Genomic DNA, 27,365 nt, shown 5'->3' on the forward strand with positions numbered 1-27,365 from the left:
CTTCCTGGAGCATCCGGAACATGAAGAATGACAGTCATAGGGCACTGTCCTGGGAACAATAGCTGGGTGCTTTTACACATGATTCCCAAAGGGCAGAGATGCTCCTTAGGAAACAGCGGGGTGGATTAATTTCGAGGATAATAAGCTTTACACAAGTGTAATCTGATCTCATCAGACTGAATGCTCGCCAAAAGCCTGAACTCAGAAGCACGACCAAGTCCAATCCTAGTGACCTCATTTCTACACAGGGAGAGCATTTCTAATATTTTTATTTAAAGAAATATTGATAAAATCTACCGGTGAACTTCATAGAAAGGGTATATAATGAATTTCTTATTTGAACACCTTTTGTGTTCATTTGGAAGTTTAGAGAAATCTGTAAAGATCTGCCTCTCGGCTTCTTAACTTTATCAGTGCCCCTGGATGGAACATGAGGTCAACTATGTAAGTTTCCGGGGGAGGGAGAGCCCCAATCACCCCCTTTCGGGATTCATTCATCAGCTTGACTTCATTCCAGGCTCTGCCGTACTCCCCGCGAACCAGAGAGCAGCCGATGCCAATTCTGTCAGCCAGAGCCTGTGGGGAGAAAACGCGAGATCAACCAAGAGTGAGGAGGGGGAGGGGCGGAGAAAAAGCCTTGGTTGAAAGACCCACCTTGGTCGAAGGTGAAATATACACTCTTGCAGAACAACAACAACAACAAAGTGCTTAGAAAGGAGGCTGGAAAAAATGTGGAGTGTTGTGATAGGAGTTGGTAAGATGTGATAAGTTCCCCTGTTGCTCGAGACTCTGTGGACTCAAAATCTCTGTGTAGGTCCTGCTGGGAAGGGACATTTTTCAGGCAGTTGCGCTGCATTGTATCAGCACAAGATTGATAACGTAATTGGAGAAAAGCTGTTCCACGGGCTTTCAGCTCTAGTGCATCTATCAATCTTTCCACGCTCCTGGGCGGCTCCTTGGGTGTGATATGCAGTGGGAATGAATGGCCGGATTGGAATGGTGGGGACCTGTTTCTAGCCCATTTGTTCTGTGTGGTGTAGACAGGTGTTATGGAGCCGGAGGGGCAGAATTGTGTGCGATTGGTCCTTCTTGGGCTGCCTGATGCCCTGTCCTCAGGGCTTGCATATGTTCCTCAGAAGCTGTCTCTTCAATTTGTCCTGATTTTAAAAGCACTTTTTAAATAATCTGGAAACTTCCTAGCCGCATCATAGTGGATAAGAGAGCTGGCTTGTGGGACCTTAGTTCCCCGACCAGGGATCGAACCCAGGGCTCCAGCAGTGAGCACGCCAAGTCCTAACCGCTGGACCGCCAGGGAATTCCCAGAGTCTGAGTTCTTAACCTCAGCTGACTTGAATCTGGAAGTATCTATTTGCTTTGTGAAGTGGGAAACAAGGTCGTCTGCGTGTAGGAAGAGGTGAAGATGAAAAGGCTTAGGAAAGAAGGCAGATGTGGGGCACAGCTGCTGAGGAAAACAGGAAAAGCCTGTGGCCAGGAGCTGGAAAAGATGGCCAGGCAGCATGTAAATCCACCACCTTGGACCCTGAATTGGCTGTGGCACATCGCACTGTCGCGTTCTGCAGCCCGAGTGTCATTGTGGGAAGGGCAGGCAGTCGGCTTGGTCCAGTGTGGGCAGGCAAGGCGGAGAGGCGGAAGGGTGGGGGCACGAAGACGAGGGAAATCAGTGAGCAGGTTACACGGTCTGTGGACGATTTATCTAGGCTTCCATGGAGGAAAGGAACTGGAAGAAAACGGGGAGATGAAGAGTATATGTAGGGGGAGTGAATGCTTTGGGAGGAATGGAAGGATAACACGTTTTACCAGTGAGTGTTGGTGTTCGGGATTCAGTGGTAGGCAAGACCTGGGTGATTAACTGCATGACTCAGGTGAGGTGTTCGGGTAATGAATTCAGTCTGCTGTAACGTTATGAACTGAAATGTTTCCCCTTGAGATTCCTGTTTTCCTTCTCAAGGTGGGTCCCTTAAGAGGCAGTCACGAGGGTGAAGCCCCCATGATGGGAATTGTGCCCTTATAAGAGGAGGAAGAGCCCTCCCCCCACTCTGAAATCTAAGGATATGGTACGAAAGCGGCAACTGCTGACCAAGAAGTGGGTCCTCACCAGACACTGAATCTCCTGGCACCTTGATCTTGGACTTCTCAGCCTCCAGAACTGTGAGAAATAACTGTTTATTGTTTAAGCCACCCCATCTGTGGTACTTGGTTATAGTGGCCTGAGAAGACTAATGCAGTGCCTACAAGACACACAAGGGCAGCTAGCTACAGGGTAAACAGACAGATAGACCTGGAATCAGGAGCGGCTTGTGGGACAGAGGAAATGATCTGGAAACCTGAGGCATGTAAGTCGTATTTAAGGTGATGTAGGAGGATGACCTCACCAAACGAAGTATGTAAAGGGAGAAAAGAGAAGAGCCTGGGACAGAACCTTGAGTTCTGGGTCAGGACGCCGACATTTAAGACAAGGGTGGAGGAAAAGAGGTCTCCAAAGGAGACTGAGATGAACTGGCAAGAGAGGACAAAAGTTACTCAAGAAAGTGGCGTTAAAGAAAGAGAAGGATCAGTGACAAATTCTTTGACGTATCAAGCAAGACAGAAAACAGATCACTGTGATCCTTCTTGGGAGGGAACAAGGGCCAGACTGCAGGGAGTTGAGGATGAAACTGAGGTCAAGGAGTGACTAGGAGTTGAGATGACTCAGAATTTTGACCGGGAATGAGAATTATCTTCAGACGGAAGCAGTATGGTAGGTTTTGGCTCAGATAGGCATGGGTTCAAATTCCAGCTGTATCTCTGGTTGTCCTTGGGTAAATTCCTTCTCTAAGTATCAATTTTCTTATCTTTAAAACAAAGGTAGTAATTTCAACGTTTGGCATATTTGAGACTCTTCACAATTATACTTATTAAGTGCCTGGCACATAAGCTCAAAATGATGGTGGTCATGGTGATAGGCACTTGTAGGAGTAGTTGTAGATATAATGAGAAAAGATTTACATTTTCTCTTTAAATGTTTTGGACTTAAGTTTAGATTTTAAAGGTAAAACAGCTAGTAGAGAGAAAGAGATTTAAGATGGGAGAGAAGAATTGACAGAGCAAGAAATCCAAGGAAATAGGAAAGACTGGCATTTGGATTATAAACAGAATTGGCTTGGAACTGGAGGTAAGATTCAATGAGGAGAGGGTAGGAAGTTTCTACATTTAAGTCTATGGCTCTGAAACAATTTTCTCAGCTCCTACTATACTCCAGACGCTGGATACAATGGAGGAGAAAAAAAGATCACCCCCTCCCTTAAACCTGATCCTGCTCCAGTGTCCACATCTCTGTGAGTGATGCCATCATGTCCAGTTACCCTGCCCAAATCCTGGAAATCATTTTCTTCTTCTCATGCAGTCTCTCACACCACCGCTAGGCAGTCAACAACTCCTTTCAGTTTTATCTCCTACATCTCCCGCCAAACTCACCTCTCGTTCACAGCCTCCACCATGGCTTTAGTATCAGGCAGGCACCTGTACTTCTTGCTCCAGTGACCTTCCAGTTGGTCTTCCCGTTTCCGGTCTTTCCCCCGTTCTAGTTCATTCCCCATTCTGTTGCCTGAGTGGTCTTTCAAAATCACTTTCCCCTTAACTTTCAGTGGTTACTCACAGATTTTAAGATCAAGTACAAACTCACATGGTGCTTTACTGTCTGGTGCTTTAACCTTATTCAACCCCTCCCCGCTTTTCTGGATCCAGACCAACTACTCTACATCCCTCATACGGACCACTGAGTCTCATACCTGTTATTTTAAATAAAATATTTGTATTGTTTAGAACACCCTTGTCTTCCTTCTTTACCTGCTGAAATCCTATGTAGCCTCTAATTCTGAGGCCACATATCACTTCCTCCCTTGAAACTTTCCCTGACGTTACCTGAGAACCCGCAAGTCTGGCTTAGGTCCCCCTTGAATGCAGAGACTGTCACTTTAGTATCCGTATATTCCCAGACCTTGGAAGAGGCCCTGGCCTAGAGTAGGTGTGTGATAAATGTTGAATGAATATGTTTCCAATAGTCTGGTGAATATACATGTGTGTATGTATATACACATACATATACATGCCAAATATAAGTACATCTAAATGATAGGATTAATATCATCCAGTTAATTGTTAGGAACTGGCTCACTCCACAATGATAAAGACAAAACATTTTCACCTAGTGGGAAATGAGCAAAACATCTTAAATACCTTGAAAAGCAAAGCTCGATGGTAGAAGATTCCTTTTTTGATCAGTCCAATTGGTACAACATTGGATTTAAGTTGAAACTTTAGTTCACTTATATGAAGTTCCCAGCTGAAATCATGTAGTTTTTCTTTTGGAATTTTACCGCCCATTTTTTCTGCCACGTACCTGTGTCAATTACAGTGAGATTGAATCAATCAAGTTTAATATCTCACTTTGGATGCTTTGAGTATAAATATCTGTGTAATTATACTTGTAAAAGATACTTTCCCTCTGATTTTTGTTTGCTTTGCTTTAAAAAATGTATTTACTGTAAGTTAACATTATGCTTACTATATTTAAGCTCTCTTACATAAACTGAAATTCTAGCAATTTCATTCAGCAGGAAGAAAGAAATGAATGCTAATTTTCCCAATATTTATAGCAAGATACAAATCAATATCACACTACATTTGTATCAACACAGTTTTTAAATGTTTTCTTACTCTTGGAAAGTATTTTCAAATGTTTGAATCTGAAATCCAAGGCATTGTCCTGACATGTGGTCCTTCTTTTAAGGAATTTAAACTCAGAGACAAAGACAAACATATAGGACCATTGTGAACCCTGAGGTTCACAAATCTTTTCAAGTTTTATCATCTTTTTCTTTAAATTTTATCATTTTTTTAAAATTTAGAGAATGACATGGCATTTATGTAACACTGAGGTTAGAGGAGAGAGGAAGAGGCAAAAAGGGAAAAATTACTAACAGTTAGGCAAGGAGGTGAGGTGTGGGGGTGTACTTTGCCTGTGAGTTTCTCCTAAGATTAGGCTCTCACTGAAGATGTCAGTAAGCACACCTGCAAAAATCCTCCGTCAACTGAGGCTGCTATATCATGGAGTAAAGGCAGGATTGCCCATTGTAAAGAAAGAATTTCCTCGTGCTGTATGTGGAACCAAGTGAAGAAGAACAATGGTGAAAACCAAGAGAAAGGATTAGGCAGAAAACTGACCCTCAGTGCCAGCCAGGTGTCCTGGAACAGCCGCTAGGAGCCAAAGGCATGGGGACACATCTCTGTATCGCTCTCTTGGTGTGGGTTCAGCTTAAAAACACAATTATTTGGGAATGATGAAAACTATTTCTTATAGGAACAAAGCATGAGGAAATTTGACAAGTGTTGAAATGAGCAAAGTCAGAGTTCTGCTTGAGTCATCATTTCTCAAGGACACCAAGGAAAACTTCGGTAGCCAAAAACGCTCTCTTCCAGAGTCGCCTGACAAGAAGTCAGTGATCTGGCAGCTGTGTTTCTTGCAGTTGTCACATCCAGGTTTGGTGCCTGCAATTCACTTCTATTTGGAGAAGGTACAAGCTCCCACGGAGATTGCAGCTGTTGCACAAGCCAGGAGCTCACGACTGGCTGGTGTCAGTCACGAAGGCGAGCCTCCATTTCTAGTGATTTCCTGTCAGTCATAAAGTCAGGTTCTCAGCCTTCTCTTAGCGGAATCAGATTAAATGCTCTCATTTAGGAGGCGACCTCACTGGCTTATACAGTGTGCCGAACCATCTCTTCGAATACCCACAATCCCACTTTGGAGCAACGTGAAACACAAAATATCAGACATATAAAAATAAGGGATGGCTATTTGTATTAGAAAACAACTTGTGAGTTTACAAATAATTCAAAATAGGATTCCTTCATTCATAACTTCTTCAGGATCACCCTGAAAGATGCTTTTCCTGGTTTAGCTGGAGAAAATGACCTAGGCATTTTTCTTTAAGTAATTTCCAGCTCCTAGCTCTGATTCTTGGCAGAAATATGATCTAAAATAGAAATGGAGGATTTATGTCCAATTCATTGTGTTTCTGCTTCAGAGTCAGAGGCAGGGTGCTATACAAGTTCGGTTTTATTATGGTGTAGTTGTTTGAAAATTGGCTAAAAAGTGCAAATCAGTAACATCAAAAACATTTTTCAGAAATTGAAAATGTGTATGTATATATAGACGCTTACTTTGCAAGAACCTCAATCTGTTCCTTTATACTGGTGATGGGAAGTATAGATCTGGTCACTTCATACACATAAACACAGAAGTCAGGATCAGAGGGAGGGAGCCATTCTTTATCAGGGCTTTCTTCTCCAGTCACTTTTGGTGCTACTGCAACCTCTTCCTCCTCCTTCACTTTTTCCTCTTCTTTTTTTCCTCTGCCTTTCCTTAGAGAGTAAACAATAGCAATCAAAATCACAGAGTGAATAAGCACTAACTGTGCTCTGAGTTGATCTGAAGAACATCGCAGAAATATAGTATTTTATATATACCTCAACAACCATACCATACAGAGTTTTCAAATTTTCCATGACAATGGTAGAGTTTTATAGTCTCTATATTTTGCTGGAGAAATTATTTTTCAAGAGATTACTACATGACTGACATATATTATGAAAATCATTGCATTTCTGTACCATTGCTTATCAAGATATTTGGTACATTGTAGGTATGTAATAAATATTTATGGAATTGGGAAAAAATAGGTTGCCTCCTCAGAGAGTCTATGCCAGTCTTATATCATCTATTGCTTTAGTTGAGACCTTCTGCAAGAAGAATTTGGATCCCACTTTTAAGAACAATTATCCAAAATATGGAGAAAGACAAAAACAAAATAAGGATGGCATGGAATTTCCATGTCATGCAGGGGCAAAGACTCATGCAAAGTTTATCTAGGGAAACGTATTTAGTTCTGTACTTAGGGAAAATAGACTGTACTTAGTAAACAGTAAAGATACTGTTTAATTAAAAGATACTCTTAATGAAAAGTTCCAGACTTAGAGAAGTTACTAATTAACATATAGATATTTGTTTAGTAGAGATGCAAATTATTTCTGTTCAATGGAAAAGATACTCCCAAAGGTTAAAATATTTTTCTAACATTCTTTAATTAAATTGGATATAAAAGCATATATTCTCAAATGATCTTTGAACCAGTATTAATATCTTACTAATTCTCTCATGAGTGGAACGATCTTTGAACCAGTATTAATATCTTACTAATTCTCTCATGAGTGGAACAAAACAATGACAGGGGTTCTCATTCCAGGTAACAGGGAGTAAACACACTTCACCCTGTGTCTCCTACTGAATACAGTCATAAAACCTGGACAGGGTGCATGCAATAGCTATTTGAAAACTCTTGAAACTCTTATTGAAAAATAATTCATAGCAGGAAGATCAGAGAAGACTGACATTTGAATGGCTACGGAACTGACGGTGAGCTTATATTTTAACTTTCCTCCACTATTCTCCAAGCTGAACTAAACATAGCCCCAAGTCTGGAAGTGGGCGTCAGCACAGAGAGAGCCCAAGGAGAAGCCTGACTGAGAAACAGGAAAGAGAGACAGTGGAGGAAAACCCTTTTTTTGATTTTTTTTCTTATTTTTACCCATCATCTTGTGCCCCATCTTCTAAGGAAAGCTTGTGACGGTGGTGGCAGCGGTGACATTAAGGTCCCTAAGAGTCTAAAACTGCCTTATACTTGCTCAGTCCTCCTGCTGTTTGGCTGTGGACATGGATGCAGTCATGGCAAGAGTGTAGCAGCGCAGGGTAAATAAAGGTTTTCTTGGCTTGAGGACCAAAAGGGAAGCTCCAAGGAACCAAAAAAGACAAGGAAGATCATGGACAGGGAGGAACTCAGGAGAGCAACCCTATAAAATTGTTTATATATTCCTAGGCTTACTTCCAAGCTGTGTGTGCATAGTTCTGATCCTAAACGGCACATATGTAGATTTTGAAGATGGAACTATGGTATAAACTACCGCCCAAGTCCCATACAGGACACTATTTGGCACACGTGCAGGGCTGATCCACATAGCACCGCAAAGCCTTTGAAAATGGGACTAATGGTGGAATGACAACCCACAAAACACTGGTTGAAATTTGAAGACTGAAAGCAGCTGGGCCAATTGACTGCTAAAACACACACACAAAAGAAACATTCTTCTTAGAATATGTGTAAGACCCATAAATAAGAACTGAAGGACTCATAACATAATATCACAATCTATATAATTACTCAACATATGACGAACCAGGAAAATCTTACCTTGTATGGGAAAAGATAATCAAAACACATCAATGCTGAGATGACTCAGCTGTAAACTGTTCCAACAAGTAGGTCAAACACTCTTGAAATGACTAGGGAGTTAGAAAGTCTTAGAAAGAAATAGAAGATAAAAAAATAGAATTTGCAGCTGAAAAATACAATAACCAAAACTTAAAAAACACAATTCCCTGAATAGGTTTAATAGCAGAATGGAGATAACAGAAGAAACAATCTATGAACTTGAAGATAAATCAATAAAAATGATCCAATCTGGACAACAACAGATTGAAAAAGCAACTGACAGAGTCTCAGGGACTTGTGGTGCAATAAAAAAGAGCTAATACTGGTGTCATTGTAGACTCAGAAGACGAGGAGAAAGAATGAAGCACAGAAAAAAAAATTGAATAAATTAGGGCTGAAATGGTTTCCTCAATTTGGTTAAAGACATAAATCTACACAGTCTAGAGTTTCAGGGACTTCCCTGGTGGCACAGTGGTTAAGAACCTGCCTGCTAATGCAGGGGACACAGATTCGAGCCCTGGTCTGGGAAGATCCCACATGCCACAGAGCAACTAAGCCCGTGCACCACAACTACTGAGCCTGCGCTCTAGAGCCCTTGAGCCACAACTACTGAGCCCATGTGCCACAACTACTGAAGCCCGCACGCGTAGAGCCCATGCTCCGCAACAACAGAAGCCACCGCAAGGAGAAGCCCATGCACTGCAATGAAAACTAGCCCCCACTCACTGCAACTAGAGAAAGCCAACATGCAGCAACAAAGACCCAACACAGCCAAAACTAACTAAATATTTATTTTAAAAAAAAAAGAATTTCAGTGAATGTCAATAAGGTACACCCAAAGAAATCCACTCCAGACACGTTGAAATCAATCTATTGAAAACTAAAGACAAAGCAGATGATGTGATTGCCTATGTAGAAAATCCCAAGGAATCTACTGAAAAAACTCCCAGAACTAAGAATTGAGTTCATCAAGATCTGAAGATATAAGAACAACATACAAAATCAATTATGTTTCTATATAGTTACAATGAATAGGTGGAAACCAAAATTAAAAACCAAAAAAAAATTTGGAGCACTTACAATTATGCCAAGAAAATTAAATCCTTAGGTATAAACTTCTAAAAGACATGTGCAGGATTTGTGTGCTGAATATTAAAAAGTGCTGTCAAAAGCAATCAAAGAAGGCGTAAATACATGATGAGACATCCTGTGTCCATAGGTTTAAAGATGCAACATATTAAAGATGTAATTCTCCCCAAATGATCTCTAGGTTTAATGTAATTCCTATCAAAATCCAAGCAAAGTTTTTTTGTAGAATAGAATATCTTATTCTAAGATTTATATGTAAAGGCACAGGTGCTAGAATAGCTAAATCAAATTTGACAAAGAAGAATAAAGTGGGAAGAATCACTTTGCTTGATATCAAATCTTACTGTGTAGCTACAGTAATCTAGATGGAATGATACTGGTGGAGGGACAGACACACAGATTAATGTAACAGAACAGAAGACCCAGGCCCACACAAATATGCTCAACTATTTTTGACAAAGGTGCGAAAGCAATTCAATGGAAGAAGTATAGACTTTTCAACAAATGGTGCTGAGCAGTTAGACATGAATGATCCTTGTGGTGATAGAACTATTGATTATCTTAATATGAACCTACCCATGTGAGAAAATTGTATAGAAGTTAATACACACACAAACACACACACACGTAGGAGTAAAACTTGGGGAACCTGAATAAAATCATTGGATTTTATTTGTCATTATCCTGGTTGTGATATTGTACTATAGTTTTGAAAATGTTATCATTGGGGGAAACTGGGTTAGGGGTATATGGGCTCACTCTATGTTATTTCTTACAATAGCATGTGAATTTACAATTATATCATAATATTTTCAATTAAAAAAATCCATTGACCATGCTTCTGTCATCTCTTATTGGACTCTATTCTGTTCATTCATGTCCCGGTCTATCCCTTCATCAATAACAAACTATTTTGGTTACTGTATCTTTACAGTAAGTCATAAAATCAGGTAGAATGATTCAGTTTTATTCTTTTTCAAAATGATTTTTCACTATTATCATTTATTTACCTTTCCATAAATGTTTTAGAATTAGCATATCTCTATCTACCAAAAATGCTGCTGGAATTTTGATAGAATTGTATCAAATCTAGATCAACTCAGGGAAAACTGACATTTTCACTATGTTGAGTTTTCCAACACATGAACATGGTATATCTCTTCACATATTTAGTGATTCTTTGATTTCCTTTGTGTTTTACAGTTCTCAATATATAAGTTCTATATGTTTTGTTTCATTTTCTCTTTCACTTTAATTTCATATTTCGTTTTTCAGCCCTATTAAAATGGTATTAAAAGTTTTTGGCTTTCAGTTTTTCATTGCTGGTATATAAAAATATAATTGATTTTTCTGTGTTGAACTTATATCCTGATATGTTGCTAAACTCACCTATTAGTTCTAGGAGGTTTGTTTGTTTTTAAGTGGATTCCTTAAGGATTTTCTATTTAGACAATCATGTTGTTTGCAAATAGGAACAGTTTTTCTCTCCTCACTTGTCTTGTTCATGATCTTTGCAGGAAAGCATCCAGTCTTTCACCATTAAGTATGGTGTAATTTTTGTGGATGCCTTTTATCAGGTTGAGGAAGTTCCCTTATATTCCTATTTTGCTGACAGTTTTATTTTTTATCATGAATAGATGTTGAATTTTGTCAACTGATTTTCTGCATCAATTAATATGATTATGTGCTTTTTCTTCTTTATACTGTTAATATGGATTACATTGATTGATTTTCAAATATTGAACCAGCCTTGCATTCCTGGGATAAACTCCTCTGAGAAGAATTATTTATTCTCTTTATATATTGCTTTGATGTGCTAATATTTCAGAAAGGTTTTTTTTCATCTATGTTCATGATGGATTTTGAGCTGTAATTTTCTTTTCTTATAAGGTCCTTGTCTGGTATTGACATTAGGATAATGCTGGTATCATAACATGAGTTGGGAAACATTCTCTTTTCTATTTTCTGGAAAAGATTGTTTAAAGTTGGTGTTGATTCTTGAAATGTTTGGCAGAATTCACTAATGAAATCATCTGGGTCAGGAGATTTCTCTTTTGGAAGGGTTTTATGAAATCAACTTCTTTAATAGTTAAATGATGATTTTGGCATCTATCTGTTCCATCTGTGGTGAGTTTTGATAATTTGCAGTTTTTGATGAATTGGTCCATTTCATCTAAGGTGCTGAATTAAAGTTCTCATAGTACTGTTGACATAGTTATTGACATTTTTAAAGAACCAGCTTTTGATTTCATTGACTTTCTCTGCTGTTTTTCTGTTTTAAATTTCATTGATTTCTGTTTTTATTATTTTCTTCCTTCTAATTGTATTATGTTTATTTTTCTAGATTCTTGAGGTTAGATTATTGATTTATGACCTCTCTATCTAATACATTTTAGTAAAATAAATCTCCCTCTCAGCATTGCTTTGGCTGCATCCCACAAATTTTTTTTTTTTTTTCAGTATGCAGGCCTCTCACTGTTGTGGCCTCTCCCATTGTGGAGCACAGGCTCCAGATGCGCAGGCTCGGTGGCCATGGCTCACGGGCCTAGCCGCTCCACGGCATGTGGGATCTTCCCGGACCACGGCACGAACCTGTGTCCCCTGCATCAGCAGGCAGGCTCTCAACCACCGCGCCACCAGGGAAGACCCTGCATCCCACAATTTTTGAAAGTTGTATTTTCATTTTCATTCAGTTCTTTGTATATTTTAAGTCCTTTGAGGCTTCCTTTTGTCCCAGAGATTATTTAGAAGTGTATCATTCAATTTCCATATGCTTAAAGATTTTCTTCTTGTCTTTCTGTCATTAATAGCTAGTTTGATTCTATTATGGTCAGAGAACATAATCTGTATGATTTCAATTATTTTAAATTTGCTGAGCCTTTTTTTATGACCCAGGGTATTGTAAATGTTCCAAATGCAGCTGAAAAAATGTGTATTCTGTTGCTGGTGATGGAATGTTCCATAATATGTCAATTAAATCCTATTTATTTCTGGTGTTGTTCAACTCTTTTATATCCTTGCTGATTTTAGGTCAAGTAGTTCTATCAGTTGCTCAGAGGGGCATGTTGAAGTCCTCAACTATAATTTTAGATTTTTCTATTTCTCCTTTCTGCTCTATCAGTTTTTGCCTCATGTATTTTGAGTCTCTGTCGTTTGGTGCATATACATTGGATCATTATGTCTTCTTCATGGATTGATTCATTTAATCATATGTAATGTTCCTCTTTGTCTCTAGAAGTTTTCTTTGCTCTGAAGTCTACCTTAATACATATTTAAAAAGCCATTCCTGCTTTTTAAAAAAATAATGTTTACATGGTATCTTCTTCCATCCTTTCATTTTCAACCCACCTATATAGATACATTGGAGTTTTTTTAAACAGCATATAGTTGAATCATAACTTGTTTTTTTTTTTGTTTTTTTTTTTTTGCGGTACGCGGGCCTCTCACTGTTGTGGCCTCTCCCGTCGTGGAGCACAGGCTCCTGACGCACAGGCTCAGAGGCCATGGCCCACAGGCCTAGCCGCTCTGCGGCATGTGGGATCTTCCCGGACCGGGGCATGAACCTGTGTCTCCTGCATCGGCAGGCAGACTCTCAACCACTGTGCCAACAGGGAAGCCCGAATCATAACTTTTTAATCCACTCTGCCAGTCTCTGCCTTTTGATTGGTTCTTTTCCTTTGTTTTTCTTTTCTTGCCTTCCTGTGGGTTACTTGAACATTTTTTATTTATCCATCTTGATTTATTTACATTGCTTTTGAGTGTAGCTCTTTGTATTGGTTTGTAGTGGTTACTGTAGGTATTATAATATATATTGCTTATCACAGTCTGCTGGTATCCATGTTTAACCACTTTGAGGGAAATATGGAAACCTCACACCTGTGGAGGTCTCTTTACTGTCTCCACTTTTAAATACCATCGTCTTGAGTATCAGATGTTTTTATAATTTTTGTTTCAATCATCAAATATGATGTATAAAGCTCATGAGGAAATAGTCTATTGTATATACCCATATTTCAGCTCTTCCTTCTTTCTTCCTGATCCTTCCAGATTCTTTCATTATTTTCTTTTCATTGGAAGAACTTCCTTTAGCTAGCCAATCTGTAAGGGTAGGCCAGCTAGCAATAAATTGTTTTCCCTCATCTGGGAATGTCTTTATTTCTCCCTCTTTATTGCTGAAGGATAGATTCATGAGATAGAGAACACATGGTTGAGTCTTTTAGCACTTGAAAAATGGTTGACGTTTCCTTCTGGTCTGAGAGAAATCTACTGTCATTCAAATTGGTGTTTCCCTATAGGTAATTGGAATTTACACCTTTATGAAGTCTGGATCCCATGACTCAGGTGGGCTTTCTTGGGTGGAGCAATCTCTTATGAGAAGCATCCTGTGCTATGCTAGCAGAGAGAGAGGGAGGACTAGGAAGCCTTTGTGTGACTTCCTTCAGCCTTTGCTTATGTGTATCTTTTGCCTGCTGATCTTGCATTGTATCTTTTGCTATAATAAATCTTAGTCATGATTATATATTTGAAAGCCCCAAAATGGGACTAGGCTAGTGTAGGTAGGTAAATCTCCTAAATTATGTATTTACAAGTATGGAGCATTCTGTTCCACTAGCAATAAATTAGGGGTGGGAATTATCTTTAAGTATTATTTGAAGCATGGTGTGGGAGGAGGATCAACTAAAGTCCATTTGAGTTTTCCCTTTAATTTAGAGAAAAAAATACAAAAATAATCCAATCAGCTGCTATTGGAGAACTACACAAAACTCTATAATCATAACAAATACTAAAAAAAAAAGTTTTATATTTTCTAATCCAATATTCTATTTACTACAGCCAAGGAAAGAGTCTAATCATGCATTAAATGCACTAACCATATATTGTGATAAAATCTCCAAGCAAAAATTACTACTTTCCAGCTATATCATCTTAACCCTTTTCCTTTTTTGTAAGATAAATAAACTGAACATCTTAACATGCATAGTCAGATGTTAGTAAATTAGGAACTAATGCTGGGAAGGTCAATTAGAATGGCAAGAAAGCATAAATAGGTTTACCTGTTTTCTAAAATTACAGGGTAGCTTTGTAAGATTGGAGATCTCGACCCTGTGATTACTCAGAGCCACCTTTGAAACAAAGCAGGTGTAGTTCTCCCTGAGCATGCTGCCTGAAGTGAGAAGAATCATTTGGTGTGAGAAGATGACGTCCAGTACCCTGGTCTAAGCGCATCAGAGAGGGAAATCTGACTGAGTGATTAAAACGAGATAATTTATGGGAACCCCTGAATTGTAATTTCCTGCGCTATAAATAGAAGTATTTCACTTGGACTTCTTTCCCATGAAGGCTGCCAAGTGGTGTAAATAAGGACTTCAGTACTTAAATGAATTTCATTTCTAGATAAACATGGAAACAAGAGCTTGGAAATTACAAAATTAACTCCTGTAAAATTAATCTCCAGAAAGAACATCAATTTATGATTAAAGATATAAGAAATTCTAGCTTTCTTGCAGAAACTTTAGCAAAACTACCTCAGAGAACAGAGATTTACTGTGAGAACCGAAAACAATAAGGATATTTTCTATGTTCACAGGTGGATGAGTAGGTAGATAGGCAAGTAGAGAGAGAAAATTGGCTCAGAATTGTGTATTGACATTATCAAAGTTTAATCACTTGCTCCTTCTTGATCCCATCAAGTATTTTAAAAAATAAATTTATTTATTTATGGCTGCATTGGTTCTTTGTTGCTGTGCACGGGCTTTCTCTAGTTGTGGTGAGCAGGGGCTACTCTTCGTTGCAGTGGGGCCTCTCATTGTGGTGGCTTCTCTTTGTTGTGGAGCATGGGCTCTAGGCCCGCGGGCTTCAGTAGTTGTGGCTTGCAGGCTCTGGAGTGCAGGCTCAGTAGTTGTGGTGCACGGGCTTAGTTGCTCCGCCGCATGTGGGATTTCCCGGACCAGGGCTCAAACCCGTGTCCCGTGCATTGGCAGGCGGATTCTTAACCACTGCACCACCAGGGAAGTGCCAACTATTTGAATATATAAATTATAGAGCAGAGCTGGTGGGAGAGACGTAAGTCATGAATCCGGCCCACTTGTGGTTTCAATTAAGGTGAGAAGATTTTGGTATATGAAAAATAATCATAGTACCATGTAGCATTCAGTAAATTCCACAAGGAATAAATTAGAAACTCAAGCAGTTCAACACTGAACAAAATCTATTCCAGTTAGGTGTCCTGTTCTACCCAATCTATTCCAAAAGGATGAGAAGGGAGTATTGTACAAAGTGGAGATATGATTTATTCTGGTCTTAGGAAGGTACATCGTGTGTGTGTGTGTGTGTGTGTGTGTGTGTGATGTGTGATGTGTGTGTGTGTCTGTAGTTTATTTTGTTTGTTCCACTAGGATGTAAGTTCTATTAGGGCAGAGGTATTTGTTCACTGCTATACTTCTAATACTAGAATAATTCCTGGCATCTAACTGCTCAGTAAATATTTGTTGAATGAATGAATAAATTCAAGAAAAGAAGGTCAGAAAGTATTTAAATGTTACCAAGAGATAATATGTGTTTTTGGAAGACTTTTGAATTCAAGATTTAAGGGAAGGGAAAAAAAAAAAAGGTAAGGTATGGGTAAAAAGAGGGTATGAGAGAAATTCTCTTCTTTTTAAAATTTTAATTAAATTTTTTAATTGAGGTATAATTAACATGTAACATTATATTGGTTTCAGGTGTACAGCACAATGATTCGATATTTCTATACATTGTGAAAGCTTCGCCAGAGTAAGTCTAGTTACCATCCGTCACCATACAAAGTGAACTTTTAGGATTCACTCTCTTGGCAACATTTAAATATGCTCTATATTATTGACTGTAGTCACCATGCTGTACATTACATTCCCATGACTTTATTTTATAACTGGAAGTTTGACCTCTTGACCCCCTTCACCCATTTTGCCCACTCAACCCCCCTTCCCTCTGGCAACCACCATTCTATTCTCTTTATCTATGATTTTTGTTTTGTTTGTTCATTTGTTTTGTTTTTTAGATTCCACATATAAGTGAAATTGTACAATATTGTCTTTCTCTGTCTGATACTTTGCTTAGCATAATTCCTTCAAGGTCCATCCATGTTGTCTCAGATGGCAAGATTTCATTCTTTTTTATGGCTGGTGGTATTCTGTCGTATACATATACCCCTTCTTCTTTATCCAGTCATCCACTGATGGACACTTAGGTTGTTTCCATATCTTGGCTGTGTTAAATAATGCTGCAGTGAACGTGGGGGTGTAGAAAATTTTCAAATTAGTGCTTTCATTTTCATCAGATAAATACCCAGAGGGGGAATTGCTGGATCATTTTAATTTTTTGAGGAACCGCCATACTGTTTTCCATAAAGCCTGCACCAATTTACATTCCCATCAACAGTGCACAAGGATTCTCTTTTCTCCATGTGCTGGCCAACACTTGCTATCTCTTGTCTTCCTGGTAGCCAATCTACCAGGTATGAGGTGATATCTCATTGTGGTATTGATTTGCATTTCCCTGATGATTAGTGATGTTGAGCATCTTTTTATGTGCCTGTTAGCCATCTGCATGTCTTTTTTTGAAAAAATGTCTATTCAGATCCTCTGCCCTTTAAAAATCAGATTGCTTTGTTTTGCTACTGAGTTTTATGAATTCTTATATTTTGGATATTAACCTTTTTTTGGATATATGATTTGCAAATATTTTCTCCCATTCAGTAGGTTGTCTTTTCATTTTGTTGGTGGTTTCCTTTGCTGTGCAGAAGCCTTTTAGTTTGATGTAGTCCCAGTTATTTATTTTTTGCTTTTGCTGTCTTTGCTTTTGGAGTCAGATCCAAAAATTGATTGCCAAGACTGAAATAAACAGCTTATCATCTAAGTTTTCTTCTAGGAGTTTTATGGCTTCAGGTCTCACATTTTGAGTTAATTTTTGTTTACGGTATAAGATAGTGGTCTAGTTTCATTCTTATGCATGTGGCTGTCCAGTTTTCTGAGGAAAATCATTTTAAAAACAAAAATGTTTTAGGAAGTCATTGTGATGGGATCAAGATGACCTAAGTAGCAGAAATGTTAAAGTATATGTTGTAAAGATCTAAAAGTCTCCAAAGATGAGCAGACTGGAAGGATATGTATTTCATATCCTCCTATTTGGGGACAGAAAAACACACTTTTAAGTGTGTGTAATAAACTCATGTGCAATCAACTTAAATATTTATGAAAACTAGTCTGAATAAAAAATATGGTATAGATAGAACTTGTAATTCCTTTCACGAATGGGTATAGTAAATGTTTATTGTAAGGAGAATGGTCTTTACAAGGAAAAGCTTTAGAGAGCATTACACATGTTGGTTTCTGTGAAGCCTAGGGAAGTATCAGGAAGGTGTCTGGATAAACAAAATATAAATTAATCACCTCTCCTTTGAGTGCTGTGCCATAAAAGAAAGTGCAATTAAAACCTTCGAAAACAGAAATAAGATGGTGGCTGGTCACCTAATGAGAGCCTCTTGCTCAGTGATTTTAATTTACATGGTATATGGTAATAATATTCATCAGGAAAAAGACGGAAGTCCGCGCTTTCACTTTCCTTGTCTGGTACCTCACACACAGTTGACTGACTTGTCTCCCATCTCTCCTCTCCCTTTAAAAAATTCAGCCACTTTGTGGTTCTAGATGTCTCATTATTCTTTGTCAGTATTGCTCGGTATCTTTTTTGTCAACATTAAACATTCTCCATGACATTTTCAGATGAGTAGAGTGTTAAAATATTTTACTCTATGTCCAGGGGTCCAAAGTTTTAACAGTCACAAGACAAGAAAGGTTGACCAAAAGATAAACAGGACAACGAGATTATGACCAATCTGTCCCCCAGTGGATGAAGGGCTAAGAAGGGGAAAGACCCTGGACACACTGATCACTTAAATAAGCCAGGTGGATTCTTCCCCAGGAAGCTGAGGACTTGAGGAGGCCACAGGGAGAGACACCTGCCTCAGAGCCAGCCTTGTCCTGTCAAGCACGTGAAGATAAGATGGTCTCCCTGACAAATATGCACAAGAGACGCAGATTGTACTTGATTATCGTTGGGCTTTAGAACTGAAAGACTGCCTTGGAATTGGGCCCAGAGTTGGTCCCATGGCAAGTCAAAGTCACATATAAGCTACAGCTATGGGTGAGGCGGCAACCAAAAGAAAGTCAAGGAAGGTAACAAAGCAATTGTAAACAGACACTGTGCAGGTGGAGGGAGAAAAAGAGAGAGGAAGAGAGACAAGCTGACTAACGGTTTATCTACTTTACTCCCAGCTCCCTGTCGTGCACGCTGGATTCTGGGGATTCTTCTGCATCCCTGCAAGGCTGGAGGGGGTTTGGGCTCCCTGCAACTGTTTCATCCAATAGTACTAACATTTGTTGAATGTTTACTCTGGGCCAGGCCCTGCTCTAAGCCCTTTTCATTCATTAACTTATTTAATCTTCTCAAGACACTGTGAGGAAAAGACTGCAGTTTTGTTTTGTTTTGCATTTTACTGATAAGTGAACTCAGCCAAAGAGAAGGTAACCTATTTGCTCAAGAGACACAGTTTATAAGTGTGGATCTTGTTGAAAATAACCTTTTCCTGCAAAGAGTTGAGATTTCTATTCTCTTGAATAAACACAAATGCCTTATGTATGCCAGCCACGCGCTGTGCTAAACGCTGGGGATGAAAAGAGAAATGATGCGATTCCGAACGTGTTCTTGTCCTCCAGGCACTCTCAGTCCAGGGGAGGAGACACGAGAAGCCAAGCGAGGAGCACAAGGGAAGGAAAGAGGTGAGGAGGGGCAGGAGGGCAGAAAGGGAGACAGATGGGCAGAAGCAGAGATCAGAACGGTGAGCAGCGGAGGCTGACAGGGGAAAATACAGTCGGAAATAGAACATACACAGCTCTGAGGTCTGCGGAGGAGGGCAGACCACTCCTCAGGGGACCTTAGGAGACGGTCGCGGTTTAGAAGGTAGCTGCTCAGTCGTATACATGTGTGCCAAATAGCCTCCAGCACCCCAGTGTTTTTCAAGGGCTTAAGTCAACAATAATTGACAGGTCATGGAGCGGGGCAGGAGGTCTGAGTGGTTTTTTTGAAGAATCCAGGAAAGTGCTCACAAGAGAAAGAATATGTTTAAAAATATGTAAACATGTAGACAGTGTTTTAAAATATGCCAGGCCTAAAAAGCGTGGAACCACATTATAATGGTTCCAGCCAAATTCAGAATGTGGTCCTGTTTCCCTTTCCTCTTCTCGTTGCTTCCTGAAGGGTCAGGGGTTTCCGTGGGCAAGATGGGGAGGGGACGTGGAAGCAAGAGGCAGGGAGGAGGGAAGGCTTACGCTCCAGCCAGGGCTGCTCACCAGCTGCAAAGGCAGCCGCCAGGGGAGGGCAGGAACGTGCATTTTAAGTTGATTCCTCACATGGTTGGACTTTTAAAGGGCTGACTGGAGACTGCTGTTTCCGTGGTTGTCTCTGAATTAAAGTGACTGTAGGACTTTACAGTGAGCAGAGTACCCTGAGTTCTCACCCAGAGGCAGGAGAAGAAAGTCCCTCCGGGTAAGTTTTAAAGAGACAACAAGAGACACAAATAAAGGTAGTTTTAATTATACCTCATGAGTCCTGTTTAGTCCTACATCTGAGTCCATAAGAAGAGCTTCCTAGTTAAAAGCCACCCCTCCCTTTCACCAACTCTGTGGGTAATTAAAACTTGACGGGATTACAGTTCGGAGAAGAATACAGTAAGGAGGTTTCTACCTGGATCCTTTCTCTTTAGTGGCACTTTTGCTAAGAGCGGTATTGCGGCCCGAAGTAGGTTCTGATTTCTCTTCGGTGGGAGATCCAAATCCAGCACTAAAATGATAACTGTTTTCTCTTGTCATTTGAAAAAAACCACAACCAATTTCAATCATACAGAAAATAACAATGCACTACGTTTGCAAGGCATTTTATAATCTATAAGGCATTTTCACTTCCATTATATGTTTTGATTCCAGTCACCGAGAAGAAGCAGGGCACCAGGCATTATTCCATCTACAGATAAGGACACGAAGCCTGATCATGGACACTGAGTCAGGGGCTCAAGATCTCACTCTGGGGTCACAGAAGACAGAATGTCAAACCAGGTTTCCTGGCTTTCATCCTGAAATTGTGTGACTGTGAGAAGAGTAAAATTTAAGTTGCCAAAACCTAAAATCTGAATTTCTTTTTTACTCCCAAATTAAGGGAGAGAATTATTTGAGTGTAGACAAAACATCATTTTCTTACTTGGTCTTTTCTTTACTTGCTCTTCTTAAAGAAGATGAAGAAGAAATACTTCGTCCATAACCAATGTCTGATGACTTATCTTCCGTAGATGGAGGTGGAGAACTAAAATTTTACATATTTGAAATTATGTACAAATTAAAATAATTTGTCAGTATTGACTTTGTCCTACAAAATAGATTTTTTTTCTGAAAAATCATATTTAGAGCTGACTTTTAACAGTGACACATTATTTTAAAAGCAAAAAGGAGAGGTTAAAATAAGATAAAATGAATATTATAAAGCTTTTCATGAGCTAGAACTGGAAATAGTTTTATAAAATGTGTCACATAAAATATATTATATAGATATATAGGAATACAAGACCATTTTAATGGCTGTTGAAGCTTTCATTTTTAGCTCTACTGTTTTCTCCTTATTTTATTAAAAATATTGGGCAGCAGTGGTATTCCTGGATTTAGTTCTGGAGATTTGTAAACATAATTCCTCTTGGTTTGCTCCTATCTGTTTATACTTTCTTCAGTTACTTCATGTTACCAGAAGGGTAAGAAGCCCTGATTGCAGAAATACCCATGGAATTGACTGGTAACATGGAGTCGAAGGAAAAACCACAGTGGTGACTATTCTGTGTTCTTTACTATGTCAGGCTATGAGTTTATGGGCCAGTGTTTACTTTCATGGTGATGCTAGATACAGAAGTAAGAAAAGATACCATACTGGGAACCTTTATGTATTCACATGATGGTGGACAAACAAAAAAAATTATTTGCTTCCCTTCGTTCCTCCTCCCCGCAAAGACTCACACATCAGATTTACTGTTAACTAAGAGTATAGCACGTTGGTCACTTGGTTCTTGTAAGCAGAGATCCTTCAAAGGCAAAAGTTTGGTGCCAGGATTTATCTGTAGATAATTTAAGAATTGAAAAGTAATATCTGCATGCATTATATATTTTTTTAATGAATACTGATAGAATAGGTTCTTAACTGTTTGAGGTATCTAATTTTACACACACACACTTAAAAATAGGAAACTGAAGCTTGTGGATATCTTGCCTTTGGGCAAGATACACCCTCCAATTCCCCCTTCCCCCGCCCCCCACCGCCCAGTCTCTGTAACTTGATACTCAACTCTTTCATACCATAATTATCAGCTTGGCCCTGGAAGTATTTGAGTTTGAAAATCTATCTATATACATAAGGAAGAGCTTATCGTCTGTAAGAGTAACTAATTACTAAACAGATCACTAAAAATGTGAGGATAACTAACAACAAGCTAGACAAAGCCCTATCCTAGCAATTTTATCAGCCTGGTGAAGAGGGTTAGACCAGATCACCCTGTGAGCTCTTTTTCCAATCAAGTAATAGATCCTTCTCTCATCCAAGATACTTTTCATGGTTCTTTTAAAGTAAGACAGAGTGTGTCATTCTTCTGCCCAGAGCCCTGACGTGTTTTCCTATTTCATTCAGAGTAAAGGCCCAAATCCTTCCAATGGTCTACAAGACTTCCATGAGCTGCTTGCTCTTACCTGCTCTGATTTGGTCTGTTATTCCGCCCCTGGTTGACTCAGTTCTAGCTACACCGACTTTGCTGTTCCTTGAATGTGCCAACCACATTTACTCATGGTTTCTGCACGAGCTCTTTCCTCCATCCAGAAAGCTCCTTCCCCACTATCCCCAAGGCTAAGAAGTCCTTCACCTCCTTCAAATTTTTTGCTCAGATATTACCCTTTCAGTGGGGCTACCTGTCCACATCAACTCCAGTGTCCTCAGCCCCTTTATCCTCCTCCCCACCCACTGCAGTGCTTATCATTTCTATCATGTGATAGAATGTATTGGTGAGATTTATTGTTTATTGTCTGTTTCCTCTCACTGGTACCATGGGAGTAGAGATCTTTGTCTCTTTTGTTCACTGACACATTTAAAGCCTGAAATATTAGAAACTTAATATTTAGAGTGAATCAGAGAGTTCTCCTTCATAAGGAAATTGTCTCATTAAGTTTGTTTTTTTTTTAAATCATGAACAAATATATTTTGTCACAGTTGTATCTGTTCCATGGCAACAGATAAGTGCTCTGGTAAGTGCTCTTTGGTGGGTTTTCTGCCCTTTTCCTCATTTTTCTTAAAGCGTCTTTGTGCTAATAATGTGGCACCTGTTCTTTTAAAATTCCTCATCATTGAACGAGAGCAGTAATTTCTCGGTGGTTTGTGTGTATCTTTTATGGAGGGTATGGTGGCGGCAGTGGCTGGTGCAAGCAGAAGGAAGAGACAAAGTTTTAGGCTAGCGGTGTTGGTTGTTCAACGTGTCTCTAATACTGTTGCCACGGTACAGTGTTTCCTGCACATACGGCTTAGCTGTGATTCTTTTATGGCCCTGTCTCCTCTGCTTCTTTGAACCAAATTCGTCCAAGAGGGTTTCTGCTGCCAGCCCTGCTCACCCCAGTTCCTGAGGTCCTGCCCAGCCACCCCCTTGCGAACCAAGCATATAGCTTTTGTATGTCTGAGTTCTCCATCCCCTCGGGAAGTATAGACTTTTGATGGTGCTTTCTGAGATCTGCTACCACTCTTGTCCCTCTCTGTGCTTTTTTTCCCTTTTCTTTCTTCCTCCTGTGTAACTTCTGCCTGATCCCAGGGACTTTTAAATATTTTTGAAGTCTGCAGATCATACCAATTTCCTACTTCTGCCTAAAATGAGATTTGTAGGTTTTAAAAAAAATTTCCCCATTCTCCTTATTGCTTTTGGTTTCCAGAAGAAGTAGAACGTGCTGACTTAGAGAGTAATGTCAAAAAGCCCTCAGGAGTCTAATGTTTAGCTTCCCATTTCTCTTAACATTAACACTGAATTACACTGTAAGTTGTTTTAAAATCGTAATCACAAACGCAGCTAAGTAAAATAATATTCTTCTACATTACATTTAAAAATTCAGTATTACAATTTGGTTAATTTCAATTAGATTATAATTAGTAGAATAAAAATTTATACTTCTATTGTTGACATTATCATTAACACTGAGCCCTAGAAGTAATATAAAAGCCAATTGCTTTATATCGTCTCTGAAACTTGAGAGTAGCAGCAGCAAACTAATTTAAGTTCAGGTCATCAGATTCTAGTTAAAACTGTACACAAATGCAAAATCTTAGAACCAGACAAAGTTTAAGGATGAAGTTCTGATTCCCAAGTTTCTGCCTATAAAAATATAAATTATGTTAGGCGGTTATAAAATTGCAACGTAATGGCATCACGATGCAAGAAGAACTGATCACACACACTAAAATACAAATTAGTGCTGCCACTTACCCGACCATAATCATAGACTCCATCAGTAATTATGTTACTTGATGACAAATAGCCAGTCTGGCTGTATTTCAGAGACAGGTGGTGGTTGAGCAATTTGTTACGAGCTGCCTCACTGAATTTATTTTTTCGACTTACTGATAGATTAATTTCTTCAAGGATATCTAAAGCCCTGTCAATAAAAGCAAAAAAGACATTATTTGCCTTATATAAGCAATCCAACAGTAAGTTCCCATTCATACACCTCACTAAGATCCTGAATGAAGGATTGAGATGGAAAGGTTAAAACCATTCCACCCTTTTAGGTAAACTAATCCTGACAGAATTATGAAGACAAATCAGCCCTTTTTGAGAACATACATGCCATGTAGAAACTCATAATCAAAACAGTTGAAAAGGACACTTTAGGAAGAAAAAGTTCTTCATTTAAAGCAAAATTAGTATCAGACTCCAATTTTTTCAACTAACCAGGTGACATATACGAAGAACAAAAATGGCTAGAAACAGGGTAAATCTGTCTGTGGAACCTTGAAACCCTCTTGGCTGAGTTGCTGAAGGCAGCTGACTCACAGGCTGTTGTAAGGGAACTGACGTGGTGAGGTTGGTTAAAGGCGTCATTGTGGTGGAGCGATTTGTGGGGGAGAAAACAGAGGTGGCACTCATGGCTTTTGCCCGTTTTAATTTAGCCTTGAAAGCTGAGCGACCAATAGGATTGTGTTTAGCAAAGCAGAGGAAGGTGAAAGAGAAGCGTTTATCAGGATGAAAAAGTGCAAAAGGAAACATGAAGATGATTTTGTGGAGGTGGCGGGGAGATCTCTCGGGCGAGGAACGGGGAGGATCCTGCTTCTGCAGGCGGTCCCTTCAGAGAGACTGTGACCCGCAGAGCTTCTGAATGCCCTGCGGCCTGAGAGTGGGCGTGGAGACTCTGCTCGACCTTCCTCGGGCCTGAAGACTGCGTGTCCTTCATCTGAGCTAGACCCTCCAGACCGCCCCACTCACCCAAGCCTGCACAACTCGGCGGCCGTGGGCTCATCACTGGCACAGACCATCATGGCCCAGCTGGCATGCCGTCGGACCTCGTCGTTCTTGGAACGCAGGAGCTCCACCAGCGGCTCCAGCCCACCTGAATTTCTCAACTAGAAATGGAAGCCAGAATTGTACACATTAAGAGTACAGAACATAAACATTTATGCTTAAAAAAATCTCATTTTTTGATTGTTGAAAGGGTTTTGACTATGTAAAAACATTTTAGGATGTGTCCATGTTTAGATTTATTAAATTCAGGGGGAAAGAATCAATTGCAAAATCCTTACAGACAGGAGCGCGGTGTTCTGTTCAAAGTCAAGAAGAGGCCGCGGTAAAGTAACTGAGGGAGGTCATTGTGAGTTTACCTGGGGTGGGTGCAGGGCAAAGAGCCTGTCCTCTCCCCTCTACAAGCGGGATGGCCCACGTTCATTCACTTTGCTACTCACCACTGCGTGTCCATCTGGCCTGTGGAGGACAGAATCACGGGCCCCCAGAGATGCCCTTGTCCCTGGGAGGGATTTGGTAGATGTGGTTAAGGATCTGGGGATAGGGAGATGGTCCTGGATTATCAGGTTGGCCTAACTTAATTACAGGGGTCCTTACAAGAGGGAGATAAGAGTGTGAGAAGCAGAGAAAGGAGACTTGTAGAAACAGAGATTGCAGTAATCTGCTTTGAAGACAGAGGAAGGGGCCACAGCCAAGGAATGCAGGTGGACGGTAAAAGCTAGAAACGGCCCGGAAACAGATTTCCCCCTCAAGTCTCCAGAAGGATCACAGCTCTGTTGACATCCTGACTTTAACCCGTAAGACCCATTTTCCGAATTCTGACCTCCCAAACCGTGAGATAATAGATTTGTATTTGCTTTAAGCCACTAAGTTGTGGTCATTTGTTTCAGCAGCAATAGGAAACGGACACAGTCTCCAAAGCTAGGCAGGGTCACCAATGCAGGCTAGTGCCACCCGTGTCACTGGACAGTGCCATGACATCAGCAGTGTGGACGAAGCAACGCTGAAGCAGTTCACCAGAAGGAGATCCATTTTGTTATCACTCATATTGCTTCAAAGAGTGAAAAAGAGAAGAAAAAGAACACGAAGATAATCGGGGAGAACTACATTAATTACACTATTAAAAGAAATCACACATGTATAAAATTGTTCCAATCAGGGAAAAAAAAAAAAAAGACAGGGCTCTTGTCTCACTGTTTGAAATGTAATACTGTATTATCTGAGCCCGGAGGACAAAAAAGAATATTCTACAGGTCTCTCTGTGTAGTATCTGAAGACAGGAGCCCTTGTGAGATACGATCCACTTCCAATCATGTTCTTCTCAAACACAGGGACTCTAACGGGGATTACACGTTAGCACACATAACCTGGGCAAGCTTTGAAAAGTTTCCTTGAAGCATCTGATGCTTAGCAAGCCAAATTTCTGAACATCTTTATATCTGAGTATAAGATAGCAATCTGACTCCACGTGTTCTTTCGGCAAATATCTAATTCATTTATTAATTTCACCACTCATTCCTCCATTCATGCATTCACTCATTCATTCAACAACTGTTTATTAAGCATATACTGTGTGCCAGGTATCGATCAATGACATGGACGCAGGGAAGGAAAACCTCAGTTCCCTTCCCTAAAGCCTCAGGGAGCTTATGGTCTTTCATACAAAAACTAATGCAAAACAGAGTTCAAGGGAAGCATGCATAGCGGGTGGTGTGAGCACAGAGCAGGACGTTGTTTTTTTTTTTTTTTTGCGGCACGCGGGCCTCTCACTGTTGTGGCCTCTCCTGTTGCGGGGCACAGGCTCCGGACGCGCAGGCTCAGCGGCCATGGCTCACGGGCCCAGCCGCCCCGCGTCATGTGGGATCTTCCCGGACCGGGGCACGAACCCGTGTCCCCTGCATCGGCAGGCGGACTCTCAACCACTGCGCCACCAGGGAAGCGCGAGCAGGACGTTTTAAGTCCACGTTTGAAGACTAAAGAAAGCCGTCATGGAGGACAGGATGGCTGAGCTGGGTGTTGAAGGAGAAACAGGCATTTATCAGGTGAACAAAGGTGAGACTAGCTTTCCAAGCAGAGAAATCAAGGAGGTGTAAATAAGAGAATTTTAGAATTCAAATCGTATGGTATTTCTGGAGTGTAGAGTTACAGCTGGGAAGCGAGTTCAGGCTTAGGCAGGTAAGGGTGTATCATTGCGAGCCCTTGCATAGCACACTGAGCAGCTTAGCTGTTCCCATGGGGCAGTGGCACACCCCTGGGGGCTTGCAATGATGTGATGAGGGTCATAAATTTGAAAGATCAGTCTGGAGGCAGTTTGGGGAATAGGAGGTGGCAGGGGTAGGGAG

The 27,365-nt window shown here is 40.1% G+C and overlaps 1 protein-coding gene across 3 annotated transcripts in view; it reads right to left on the reverse strand.

Annotated features, from left to right (window-relative positions):
* Window positions 1-366: 366 nt before the first annotated feature.
* Window positions 367-27,365, reverse strand: part of ARMC3 (armadillo repeat containing 3) — a 93,212-nt gene continuing 66,213 nt past the window's right edge. Inside the window, exons 11-18 of one of the 3 annotated variants that reach the window (XM_007100750.2) lie at window positions 24,991-25,127; window positions 23,995-24,163; window positions 21,503-21,600; window positions 20,703-20,804; window positions 20,193-20,288; window positions 6,220-6,420; window positions 4,237-4,399; window positions 367-576 (exon numbers count right to left, since the gene is read on the reverse strand). In XM_007100750.2, coding sequence (XP_007100812.1) covers window positions 367-576; window positions 4,237-4,399; window positions 6,220-6,420; window positions 20,193-20,288; window positions 20,703-20,804; window positions 21,503-21,600; window positions 23,995-24,163; window positions 24,991-25,127 — 1,176 coding nt within the window. Of the gene's footprint in view, window positions 577-4,236; window positions 4,400-6,219; window positions 6,421-20,192; window positions 20,310-20,702; window positions 20,805-21,502; window positions 21,601-23,727; window positions 23,884-23,994; window positions 24,164-24,990; window positions 25,128-27,365 lie in introns of those variants that run through there. The other 2 variants (XM_007100749.2, XM_007100751.2) reach the window with 2 other exon arrangements.

The sequence above is a fragment of the Physeter macrocephalus genome, chromosome 11 (genome assembly GCF_002837175.3).
Source record: "Physeter macrocephalus isolate SW-GA chromosome 11, ASM283717v5, whole genome shotgun sequence".
Classification (NCBI taxonomy): domain Eukaryota; kingdom Metazoa; phylum Chordata; class Mammalia; order Artiodactyla; family Physeteridae; genus Physeter; species Physeter macrocephalus.